This window comes from Juglans microcarpa x Juglans regia, chromosome 7D (genome assembly GCF_004785595.1).
Source record: "Juglans microcarpa x Juglans regia isolate MS1-56 chromosome 7D, Jm3101_v1.0, whole genome shotgun sequence".
In the NCBI taxonomy this organism is placed as follows: Eukaryota; Viridiplantae; Streptophyta; class Magnoliopsida; order Fagales; family Juglandaceae; genus Juglans; species Juglans microcarpa x Juglans regia.
Genome location: NC_054606.1, coordinates 2381309 through 2394428, shown reverse-complemented (window position 1 = coordinate 2394428; position 13120 = coordinate 2381309). Strand labels below are relative to the sequence as shown.

Genomic DNA, 13120 nt, shown 5'->3' with positions numbered 1-13120 from the left:
TTGCCAAGGTAATACAAGAGTCTCACATTGCTTAAGTGTGAGACTTATATTGTGAAGGCAATTTATAAAAGGGTTACCCTACTACACTACAACTTTCACAAAATATGCAATAGCAAATTTTAAAACTATATAATTTTTAAATTATAGTCATATTTACAAATTTAAATTTACAATTTGGATTCAAAATGTGTTTTTGATCACTTTTGGACCCAGAAATAATTTTTAGACCTAATAGACTTTAGTATATTATTGAAGTGAGCGGAAGAAGAGGCAGATTGGGAGCCTCTCAACATGCGAGGCGAGGGTGAAAACCCCAATCCCAACCCATGCAAGGTGAAGGGCGAGGAGGGGACTACCCGCACCATGTGATGCAGGTAGCACCCCTAAATTCCTATCGATAAATTATATTCTTTAAGTTGCCATAAAATTTAGAAAAAGAAAAACTTGCCATAAAATTTTACCAAGGTCCCATGATTGATAGGTGCCTTCCCAATCGACCTATACCTTCTCTTGGAACCCGAGTTTTCACTGATTTTCAGGGCATGCATGTAATTTACGCTACATTTAGGGCTCGTTTGTTTTCAGAGATGAGATGAGATGAGATTAAAATTAAAAAGTTGAATAAAATATTATTTTAATATATTTTTTAATATTATTTTTGTTTTAAGATTTGAAAAAATTGAATTGTTTATTTTATTTTGTATTGGAAGTTAAGAAAATTGTAATGATTAGATAAGATGAGATGAAATGAGATAAGATGTTTTCTGAAAGCTAACAAGGCCTTAGATAGGGGGTTGATTTCAGATTATTTATAAATAATAATTAAAAAGTCGTAAGAAAGTAATGATAAAATATTGAATAAAAGTAAAAATAGTTAAAAATAATTATAAAAGATTGAATAATAATATAGTAATCTCAAATTACTCCAGTGCCAAAGACAGCCTTAGTCTAGCTGAAAATCTTTCTTTTCCGTCTCGTTCATAATATATAACATTCACAACATGGAAAACGGCTACAGATTACAGATATTGGAAGAAAAGTAAATAATTATACAGGCAAGACAGCTAGCTAGGACGATAGGGTCAAACATTATAAATTCAACAACAAATTAAAAGATAGAATACAACCCTCGACGAAAAAGAAATATATACATATAAATATACATACATAGAGAGAGAGAGAGAGAGAGTAGAAAATCTGAAAGATTGAGAAACTAAAATCGTCTTGGTTTAAAATCCCGCTTGAATGGTAACTCAGAGAGTGCCCTAGTAGAAGACCCGTCTGGGTACAGTGCTTTCTCAGCTGCAACCTTTAGGTCTTTCATACGGTTGCGAGCATTCTTCCCATCTTCTCCAACCATCAAACCCTTTATGACTTGCGCAATTTCTTCTCTGACCACGACTCCTTTCTCGTTCTCTTTTGGTCTTAATGCCACTTTCAGGTCCTCAGCTAGGAAAACTGCATTCATTCTCTGCTCTCCGAAAAGCGGCCATGCAATCAAGGGTGTGCCATTCATGATACTCTCCAGAGTCGAGTTCCAACCGCAGTGTGTTAAGAATCCACCCGTGGAGCCGTGGCTCAGGACCTGGACCTGCGGTGCCCAAGATGGCACTACTAGACCCTGCCCTTTGGTCCTCTCCACGAACCCTTCCGGCAGAAAAGCAAGAGGGTCCAAGTCATGACTTTGATTACTGAGGTATGCAGCATTTGCTGGTCCATTGTTTGGGCTTCTTACCACCCACAAGAACTTCTCTCCACTCAGTTCCAATCCCAACGCCAGCTCATTTAGTTGATCATTCGAGAGGCTGCCAGCACTCCCGAAAGAGACGTATAGGACGGAGCCACCTGGCTGATTGTCCAACCATGTCAAACACTTTGACCCGTCAACTTCATTGCTAGTTCTGGAACCAGTTTGAATGATTGGTCCAATCGGATACAGTGGAGGGTATCCAGCTTCTTTCTCCTCTTCCAAAGCTTTGATGACCCTTTCTTCCAAGTCTGTGAACGTGTTAACAATTATTCCCTTAACTGAATGCAGCCGTTTGGTGTGGCGGAGAAACAATCTGTACCATTCACTTTTTCGGTCTTGAATTGAGTGTATCAGATCTCTACCGTGAATGGGTATGCATCCCGGGAGTTTCAAAGGCTCCGGCAAGTCTTTATACTCGCAGGAAAATGTCTCGTCAAGCTTTGATAAATGCAAGAGCAAAGACAACACCGTAGCATTTGAGGAGAAGAAAATGTAGGGTGAGATATTGAGTTCCTTAGCCACTTCGAGTGCATCGCTTGCAGAAGTATCAAGGATAAAAGCATCTAACGGAGAAGTCGCCTGCAATGACTTCAACACATCACGGAGAGATGGAAAAGAACGAGTAATGGTAAGGGAGATTTGGATACCAGGCTCTGCCCCTTGGAGATCATCCTCCAAGCACACAGGAGGAAGAAAGACATGGTCTACGCTGGTGGGAAGAGCTTCGAGGACGCCGATCATGGCTTTTGATGGAGATCCAAGTATTGGAATGATGCACGTGACTCCGAAATCATGGTGAAGTGCTAGCAACTTGGCTAGCTCGAGTAGAGGGATGAGATGCCCCATCCCTGGACTTGGTAGAATTGCTATGTGGGATTTGAGTTCCATGGACAATAACTCCTTGGGTTTGAAATTTGAAGAGGAGGTGATCTTCAAGGGGACCAGCCAGGAGAGCAAGTGGTTTATTAGTATTGTCATGAGATACTGATCACTTTGTTCTTAATTATATAATTCAAACTCAACATTGAGAAGCGTGGGACCTAAAGTAACTTAAATATTATGATATTATTCTTTCGAGATTAGAAATTAATGTTCGAGAGAGATTCCCTTAAATGGCTATTTATTTATTTTTAACAAATATTATATCAAGAAAATGAAATAAATAGTGAAATAGGTTCTAAATTAAAGAAATGTGAGTGGACATGCAATCAATTTGTACATGTTAGAGTAAGATCTAAAAGCAAATAGTGAGCAAAAGGGGGAGGATAAAGTTGGGTTACATCCAATAGGATCAAAAGGAGATTTTAGGTAGACACGCAATTTCCGCTTTGTCGACAAATAGGTATCAAATGGTGTGTATATATATATATATATATAAAGCAAGGATAAGAAAGTTCAGCTACATGACTAGGATCCGAAGAGATATAAGTGGACACGAAATTTTCTTTTCCGACAAAAGAAATTAGTGTACATAAAACAAGGATAGGAAAGTTAATTAAGGCGTCCGCAGGATCTAAAAGATCAGATTTGGAAGAGAAGAAAGGATCGAGGAGCTAGAATCTGTCCGGATGCGGGAGAGGTAAAAGGTCCATTTTGCTAGAATATCATGGGCTACAAATTTTGCAGTACATTGATATTGCATCTCTTGTGCAAGTACACACGTAACACTTGGTTATGTTTGGATCGATTTGACCATCATTATCCTCCATATATATATATATATATATACTAGTAGTGGGACAACGAACGAGGCAACTTTGCCCGGTTGAAAGGAAAAATAAAACGTAATGATGATAAGTTAAAGAAGGACAGTAATATCGTGCGTCAGATTGTGATCAAGAGCACTATCATTGAATTACGTAAAGATAAATCCAATAAAGGATTTGACTAACAAAATCTCAAAATGTATTGTATTGAATTACGCAAATGGAAGAAAGTGATGACTTTTAATTATAATAAATTAATTTTTTAGGCCATATTTGATGGTCACTGTAGCATGACTAAAGAAAATAAAAAATATTTTCTTCCTTACAAACTCTCTCTCTTCTCTCGGTTTTGGTTTCTATTGAACTCTCCTTTTTTTTTCATTTCTTTCCACGTCTTCTTCCTCTCCAGCAACACTTGTGTTTCGTTATCTTTTTTTTTTCTTTTTTTTCTATTGCATTAATAACAATAATTGTTAAACCTAATTTTTTCTATGTAACATTAAGAGCATTAATTGTTGTATATTGAAGGATCGTATTAATTTTTCAATTAATGTTTATATCATGAATGGTTGTATACTCCAAGTTTCATATTATATAATATTAATATTTTTATGTAGTTCTTAATTTAGAAAAAAAATAATAGAACAAAAAAATTGAAAAAATATTATTAAATTTATAATATTTTATTATTATTTTGACTAATATATGAATATAATCCAATATGAGAATAGGTTTTGAATGAAATAATTAAATATAAAATTATGTTATATTATGTAAATTTTACGATAGTTACATTATTTGCATAATCGAAGGCTAATCATGCTCTCAAGAAATTATCTTTTGTTGACAGCTAGTCCGTTTGATCCAACTTTAAATCTATTTTCTGACAGCTAGTCCGTTTGATAAGATTAAAACAATGTCAGTCTAGATCAGCAATGTAGCAACGTCCCATCAAGTAGAATCATTAGCTTACGGATCGAATACCAGAAGTGAACATAAATTATGACAGAAGCGAATTCATTCAGACCAATTAACGCATGCATGCACACAAAGAGAATGTTTATACTATTATTATTTTATTCTCCAAAAGAGAAACTTTTTTCTTGAAGGAGATTAATGATCATGCACTAAATTGCCAGGGAAACACAGGTAGAGATAACACATGAATCCGTAGTTATTAAATGCAACTTAATCCCCAAATTTCTTATTTTTTGTAGCAACTCTTCGAAATTCAAATGAAGCTAGGGCTGCGTTCACTCCGTGTGTGTGTGTGTGTGTGAAATATATTGGGAAAAACCCCATTACATTCAATAGAAATACGAACCTAATTATAGCCATGGAGAGAATCCAAACGCATTTCAGTGCTAGCTAGCCACTCTACCCTTATTGAGAGTGCCTTCAAAGTAAGCTGATCAGGGAAAGATCGATGAATATTCTAACTCATGTCATGATAAGAATCAGCGATCTACGTGTCAAATAATTCTACGCCCTAGAATTATTGGTGATTTTCATCTCTTAATTATTAGACTCTACGTGTCAAATAATTCTTTATCAACATTAACATTTTCCCTTTCTGCCTCATAAATTCCACACAGCTTACATACTAAATAAATACCAATGGCTCTTAGAAGCCATTCTTGGGAGAGAATGGAAGAAAAATCAAATTACAGAGGGCTTAAAAAAGAGAATACAAATATGAACACATGGGAAAAAATTGAGAGGAAAATTCTAGATCCAAATACATTTAGTTACAAACCTATTTGTAGGGCGTTTCCCTTTCTAAAATCACATGAGTGTTCCATAAAATGCTAATGAAACAAACAAAGATACCATAAAATACACCAAACCGAAAGCACCCGTATATTAAATATAAATATAAATATGTCACACAAAGCTACGCAAACTTAATCCATTATTAACAAATTTAGGGATGTCAAATCGTGTTAATAAATTGTGTTCATGTCGTGTCAAGACATGTACATTATACTTAATGAGTCAATCAAACACGATCCGTTAAGGATTTCGTGTCAAAATCTCAAACACTAACACGACCCATTAAAATAACAAGTTAACACGACTCGACCCGACCCGTTTTGACCCGTTACTAAATACGAAATAGATTTACACGATACAACCAGACCCATTTCAACCCATTTACGTTAATGCAGTTAAACAGACCCGTTTTAATCCATTTGACCTAATTGATTTTATATAAATATTAAAATATAAACAATATCTCAAAAAAAAAGGCACTACGTACAAGTCCAAAATTACAATCCAAACAAGATAAATACCAACATTAAAATCCCAACAGTATCAAATATGATAAACACACAATTATACAAATATGATCAAGACATAAAAGTTCATTAATTTGGGGGGAAAAAAGATAACTTTGTATGCATGTAAAATGAAGGATGAACTAGATAATGTACGTACGTAAAAACTAGCTAAGAAGTATAAGGAATTAGTGATCATCAATCAAAATCCTCCCCTTTAAGAAATTGTTGCATTTGGATGCTGAGATGGTCTCAGATAATCTAAGTTAATTTGTGAATAGTAGCATTTTGTAAATCTCCTTTAGATGTATTTGAATGTAAATAAGTTAAGATATGTGTTTAAATATCTGAAGTAGATTGAGATGTGTTGAACTTTTTGTGAGAAGTTAAAAAGTAGTGGGTCTCATCAGTAATTAGTTTAAGATGAGTTTGTGTTCTAAACATAGCCTAATAAGGAGGGAATCTAGTTGGGCATTTTGGATCTCTTTCTCTCACACACACTCACACAGATATTTGAGGAAAAGTCACGGCATTATTCAAAAAAGGAATGTACCTGATTACATGTTACCCTATCAGTGATTTTTGTAAGATCTAGTGAAAAATTATATATAATTGCAAGTCAGTGTAAATTATACTCTCAATATCTCTATAATATGAGATGATTTAACTTATAAAAGAAATTAAAATTTGATTCTCTTATAAATAAAATCGTGACATGTTAACTCAGACTCTATGCTCCAAACTGGCATCTTGCAAATAGCATTACTCTCTCGTTTTTTATATCTTTATAGGAAAAAAAAATATTGTTATACACCACACTTTCGTCTCACTATGTAAGATATGACACATTTATCACAGTTAGATGATAAAGAATCATCCAATAAAAAATCATCCAATGATAATAAATGTTTCACATCTTACATAGTATATTAATGAAAGTGAGATGATAGTGTTGTATATAGAATTTTTTTTTTTTTAAATAGTGATATTGACCAGCCAGTCTTTGGTGATTGTTACCTAAGAGTTACAAAATAATCTATTCATTCAAATCATTTATATTTCCATCGTTCTCTCCTTTTTAGAATTTGTTCCGGACATTTGCTTGATCTATTCATTCAAATTCCTTAATTAGGATAAATTTTGTTTTTCATCTTAATTTGTTTTTTAATCTCTATTAGTCATATTAAGGAATTTGTCGCACTTTAAATGATTTAATATGTCAACTATTAAATGAACAGTTGTCTAAGATGTGTCATGATTGAACATGAAATAATTTAGAGTAAGGATTAACATTGCTCGTTTGGAAGAAACTGGAGAAATGAGTTTTTTTTTTTTTTTTCTTTGTTTAATTGGGGGGTGGGGGATTTTTTCAATTTTATTTTATTTGATCATTTTTATTTTATTTTATTTTATTTTATTTTAATATAAAATCTATTCATCATCTTAACTTTCATCATTCTCTCGTCATCCCATAGAGCTTCCCTGATCCGAAAAGCACCAGATCCTTTTCAAAGTTTTCCAACCGTTGCGACCGCGCGAAACTATACCCTTCCACCCGACACTACTCTTTCCATATTAAACCCAATGTTCGGAACGTCGCAATGCTTCAGACAGAAACATCTTCCTATAAATCCAACTCCAAACCCTTTCCATTTCTCTCACACTGATCTCGATCTCTCTCGTCCGGCCACAGACAGACAGGCAAACACAGTTTTCATCACTTTCTCTTTCTGCATATACACGCAATTAACTCTGCACTCTGTGCCCGGCCCCTAGTTTGATAACATGGACGCCGGGCCGTCTTCCAACATTGTCGCTCACATCACGGAAAGGATTCTGTTTCGACGTATGATCGATATTGGATTGAACCCAGAGGAGTCCATGAAAGTCATGGCCTTTTGGATGTGGCTGGAGGCCCAAAGCTTCAAAGAACTGGTGCGTAAGATATCCTCCAACAATGACAAATTTTTGGCATTGATCACTGACGAAGCCAAGGCAGTTCAGGCCATTCTGGACTCCAGTTCGACTAAACCAGTTTTGAAAAATCTTTGTCCCATTACATCCATATTTTCCCCATTCTCCATCCATGAAATCTTTGGGGACAAAGAGAGCGTTTCCAAAGGGGTCACGGACGTTTACAACAGGGTTTGCTGCGTGATATTTAAGGACTTGTTGGAAGAAAGAGGTTCAAAAGTGAGGACTGGTGATGAAGAAGGTGGTCGGGCTGGAGACGAGAAGGCTGTTACCCGAAGGATGAGGCAATTTGGGGAAGGTACGAGCAGATCAAAAGGAGCTGTGCTGGACTTAGTTGAGGCTTTTCCAGATGGGGTTGAGAAAACTTGGCTGCCGAGTTCTTTGGTAATAAGTGAAGGGGACGGTGATGCAGAGACTGTTCGATCCACACTAAATCCATTTGCTAAAGAATGGAATCCTGCAATAGAGCGTGCGCCAGAGGAAGAGAGGTGCTTGTTTCTGACTTTCTCTAAGGGCCATGCTCTTACTGGGAACCAAATCACCAACTTCTTTAACCGGTCAGTCTTCTTAATATTTTCTGTGTTTCATTAATAATGAAGGAGAAACGTACAGTTTGATATTGAACCACATCATAATAAAGTTTCAATATTTAGTTAAAAAAATGACATTTAAGCAAGTGATCTAGCAGATATTTTTCTTTTCTTTTCTGCATGCATGCATGGGATATATAATTTTTTTACTTTTCTTGGCAACAGTACCACGTGATTTAAGATTATCAGTGCTTCCCTGTTCCACGATATCAAAAACAAAAAAGGAAAAGAATAAAAGCAGAAATTAAGTGAGAAATAGGTCATATATATACACATGATCATCTTTTACTTATATATACTATATATAGATATAAGACATGTATGGTAGATTATATATATTAATGTTAAATAATATGCGAGCATGCAGGAAATATGGGCAGTGTGTGGAAAGGGTATATGTACACGGCCCGGATCCAAAGAAGCCGGCACTTTTCGGGAAAGTAGTGTTCGAAACAAGTTCGATACCAGCAATAGTCATGGGTAAACTTGAGCAGGCCAAGTTCAATGTCGATGCAAAACCCCTTTGGTGCAAGTGGTTTGACCTAAAGAAGAAGGGTCTTGCTGCAAAGAAATAATAATGAGCTTTTGTTAATCCTAAATATTGACAATATTATATATATATATATATATATATATATATATATTCTGATCTGAATATAGTTTTCAATATCGAATCTTGTTTTTTCCCTGTCAAATAATGCCATCCACTCTCTCTCTCTCTCTCTCTCTCTCTCTCTCTCTCTACGTGTAGTCCGGTGCTTTAATAATCTAAAACCTTTTTCCATGACTCATGTTCTTGTAAGTACTACAACAATTTAATAATTTGAAATGTTGGGTTATACTATTCTATACGCAAATCAAAAGAAGATCATGCTTTGAAAATGATATTGACATCCATAACCCCGACTTTAGCAATTTATTCAGAAAGTGAGTTTTTATAGCGTTATTAATTAAATGGAAAATAACAAAAAAATTATACAAAAGTAATCCTACGTACAAATTGATGTAATTTGATATTTTCATCAGATTATTAAATTATTTTTATTATAAAATAGATATAATAGATTAAATAAAACTACACGTTAATTTATGAGATTATTTTTATATAATTCTTTTGTAGATGTTGGAGCAATCTAATTAAATTGATCTATTTGAAGAGTCGGTAAAGGACCAAAGACCATTCCAGTACGTAAAACAAAGCACTAGCTAAAAAGTTAACGTGAAAGTTGATATCCATGTGCGCCATGGCACTTGCATCCCGAATCGCACGACTCTGCCGAAAGCATATTGACCCAATAAATTGTATTTGGTCGTCATGCAAATTGTATTATTATTTTATTATATAATTATAAATAAGTTGGTATATAGTATAACACCACACAATCTCTATATACATATCATTTTTACACAACTTTCTATTAAATTGGTGTATTCTGAATCATTTTATGAATGAGATGAGACTTTTTTTCAAAAAAAAAATCTATTAAATTTTTATTACTTTTTAAATTTGTATTCGTTAAAATAAAATAAAATCCAAATAATATGAAGCAAAATAATATTTTAATAGTAAGTTGTGGAAAAGTTGTATATAAATTCCATGCATAATATATATTTTCCTGTGGGCATATTCTCAGTACTTGAGTAGAGACTTAAAATAGCAATTGCTATCTTAAAAAAACACGTCAGTCAATTGTTTGAACGATGTCGAAGAAGATATATCTTTCACGTTTCGTTGTTTGAGATTCTCAATATAAGTTGGTAGCTTGAAATGGTGGGTCCAAGTATTGCTCATTAGAGCACTTTTCTTGAATTAGTTAAAAGTTAAATTTATTGAAGATTTAATTATTAAATCATAAAATATGATCACATTAAAATAATTAAATTCTAAATAATTAAAATTTAGCTACAATTACTTTTAAAATTATTTCTAAATTTAAAAGGAACTATTCATTCATCAAATATATTTTATATTAATTATTTCTATCTCCCTTTTATATCAATTATTTTTCTCTCCCTTTTAAATGACAATTGAAAAAAATATAATTAGAATATGATTACTAATTAATATATAATATTATGAATAGTAAAATATGATAAAATAAAATAAATTCATAAGTAAAAAATTAAAATATTTTTGAAATTATTAATTACTCTTTACTATATAATGAATAAATAGATAATCCAATGTGGAGATTTGATGTGAATAGCTAAAGTCAAATTCATCTTATATTATTTTATTGTCATATAATGAAAAAATAGTTATTCCAATATGAAGACTTATGTGAATGGAATAGTTAAAAGCTAAATTTATCTTATATTCATAAAAAATGTACTTTAGTTTTAGCTAATCTAATGAGAGTGCTTTTAGGTGCCGTTTAGATAGTGAGTTGAGGTAATATGAACTAAGATAAAAATTAAAAAAATTGAATAAAATACTATTAAATTATTCTTTTTTAATAATATTATTATTATTTTGATATTTAAAAAATTTAAATTATTTATTATATTTGTGTGTGAATTTAAAAATGTTGTAATGATGAGATGAGATTAAATGAGATAAAACACGTTCACTATCTAATCGGAGCGGGCTCCGTTTGGTTTATCTGAATTCAACTCAGTTCAACCTAATTTTAAGCTAAATCTAACATCCAAACACCCAACTCTTAATTAAATTACTAAATTCATCTCAATGCAAAACATCTTTACACATGAGACTCACAACCCTTTTCAATTCAACACTTCTTTTACGCATGGGATTCATAACCTTTTTAATTTCCTATAAATACATCTAAACTCACTTTAACATTCAAATATGCATTTAAACTCATTTTAGATAAATCTTACAAAGCCTACTCTATCATCTTAACTCACTACTATTAATAAAAAATTCAATTCAGTTCAACTTAGCTCAATATCAAACGCAGCCCAATGTGGAATTTTCTTTTGTAGATTTTTTGCATTCACTCATGAAAAGTCTAGCTACATATATACCATTCTTACAAGTTGCAACGACAGGTTCGTCGTAATTAACATGTTAATTTCTTCGAAAGTACAAGATCAAAGATTCGTCGCGTGCAACTCAAAATTCTCAATCTACTAATTTGGTCTAATGCTTCATCGCCTCAGCATCAGCAGTGTTGCATATGTAAGCCATCTAGAAAAAAGCAACGACTAGCATCGACAAGAGTCAATTCCTAATTACTTACTTTACCTGGCTAAGAGAAAAATAAGTAATTATAATAGATTATTTATGATAATAATGATTTTTTGTGATAAATAAATTTATTTTAATATAAAATAGTTATTTTTATAAAAAATAACTGATTAGGAGTAAGTAGTTTTCTTGTAGTAATGTTGAAAGACAATAATTTTAAGGAAAAAAAATAGATAAACATTAAAAAGAAACAAAAAATTATATTTCTATGCCATGGTGTAGATGCACTCTCCACACTACTGAATTAATATACGATGATTTGTAAAAGAATTTAATTACTCTTAAATTAAATTTTATCACGTTACCAAGGCGGATAATGAAAGATCAAAAAAATGATTTTTTTTATTTTTTAGGGAAACTTTTTGGGATAAAGCTCGATTATGATGGACGATAGATTTCTTGTAAAATTCTGTTCATGTTAGGGCACTCCCAATAAATTCTTTATCTTATCCTTTAAAATACATCATCAAAATTTACTTTTTCTATTTTACATATTAACTTTTATAATATGTCATCCATCAGCTTATCTATTTTTTTTTTATATTATTTAAATATTCTTTTTTTATTCTTTTTAAATATTTCATTTCTACCAATAAATTTGCAATATCCATATTTTTTTTATATTTGTAATTTATTTTTATATACAATGTAAAATAATTCAGTCCTATACACGTAAAACAAAAATATATAAGCCAAATAAAAATTAAAAATCAAATCAAATATGAAAAAATTGGTTTAAAAATATTTTCAAGATATTTTTTAGAAGAAAATAAAATATATGTGTTTTAAATGATTAACAATAAAAAGAATTTGCTTATATGATAAAAATCAAAGTAAATAAAAATAGGGAGTAAATGAAATATCAACAATAAAAAAAATTTTACAGGATGAACAGTACCCGCTACATGTAGCGGGGTACTGTAGCTAAATGTATTTTATAGTTCATTTTACATAATCGGATGGAGCTTCTTTTTAGAACAATTCTTTAAATTATTTATATTTTTTGTATAATAGAAAAACCATTGGGAGTGCTCTTAAGAGACATCCAATATTTCTCGATTTAGAATATAAACTTTAATGTATATTAAATTCTAATAATGGTGTTTAGAAAAGTATAACAAAAATATCTCATACTCTTTTGAAAACATTGATTCTATAACATAATTCGTGGAAAATGATAGTATGACATATCTTTTAATATAACTAATCAAATATATATAATAGTGAACTTGAATTTAAACGTTGAGCTGTACTGAAATGTGGTTTTATTGTGTGTGAAAATACAGCATAATAATTTATGGTAGTTAGGTATAATTTAACCTTAATTCAAGATTCAAGATTATTAGATATATGACCAACATCAAAAACTCTAAACACGTGTTCTTTCTCGAAAGCTATCTAATAACTACTTTAAAATAAATAAGAGTATTGTTAGATGAAAAATTCTATTAATCATCCCTACACACCACACTTTTTTTTTCTTATCAAATGTATGGTATATAAATGATGAGTAGAAAAATTCAATTAGTTTACGAAAAATAAAACCAAAAAAAAAAAATGTGATGTGTGGTGTATGGCATGATGAGTAACAAAACTTATTATTAGAT

General features: G+C 31.9%; 2 protein-coding genes across 2 annotated transcripts; one reads left to right on the top strand and one right to left on the bottom strand.

Annotated features, from left to right (window-relative positions):
- Window positions 1-1075: 1075 nt before the first annotated feature.
- LOC121238526 (hydroquinone glucosyltransferase-like) lies at window positions 1076-2713 on the bottom strand. Its single transcript, XM_041135438.1, has one exon. It carries the CDS (start codon window positions 2636-2638, stop codon window positions 1214-1216), a length of 1425 nt encoding a protein of 474 aa, XP_040991372.1. The 5' UTR covers window positions 2639-2713; the 3' UTR covers window positions 1076-1213.
- A 4807-nt stretch (window positions 2714-7520) lies between these two features.
- LOC121239438 lies at window positions 7521-8874 on the top strand. Its single transcript, XM_041136687.1, has 2 exons — window positions 7521-8266; window positions 8667-8874. The coding sequence occupies exons 1-2, from the start codon at window positions 7521-7523 to the stop codon at window positions 8872-8874; spliced, it is 954 nt and encodes a 317-aa protein (XP_040992621.1).
- The last annotated feature ends 4246 nt before the right edge of the window (window positions 8875-13120 follow it).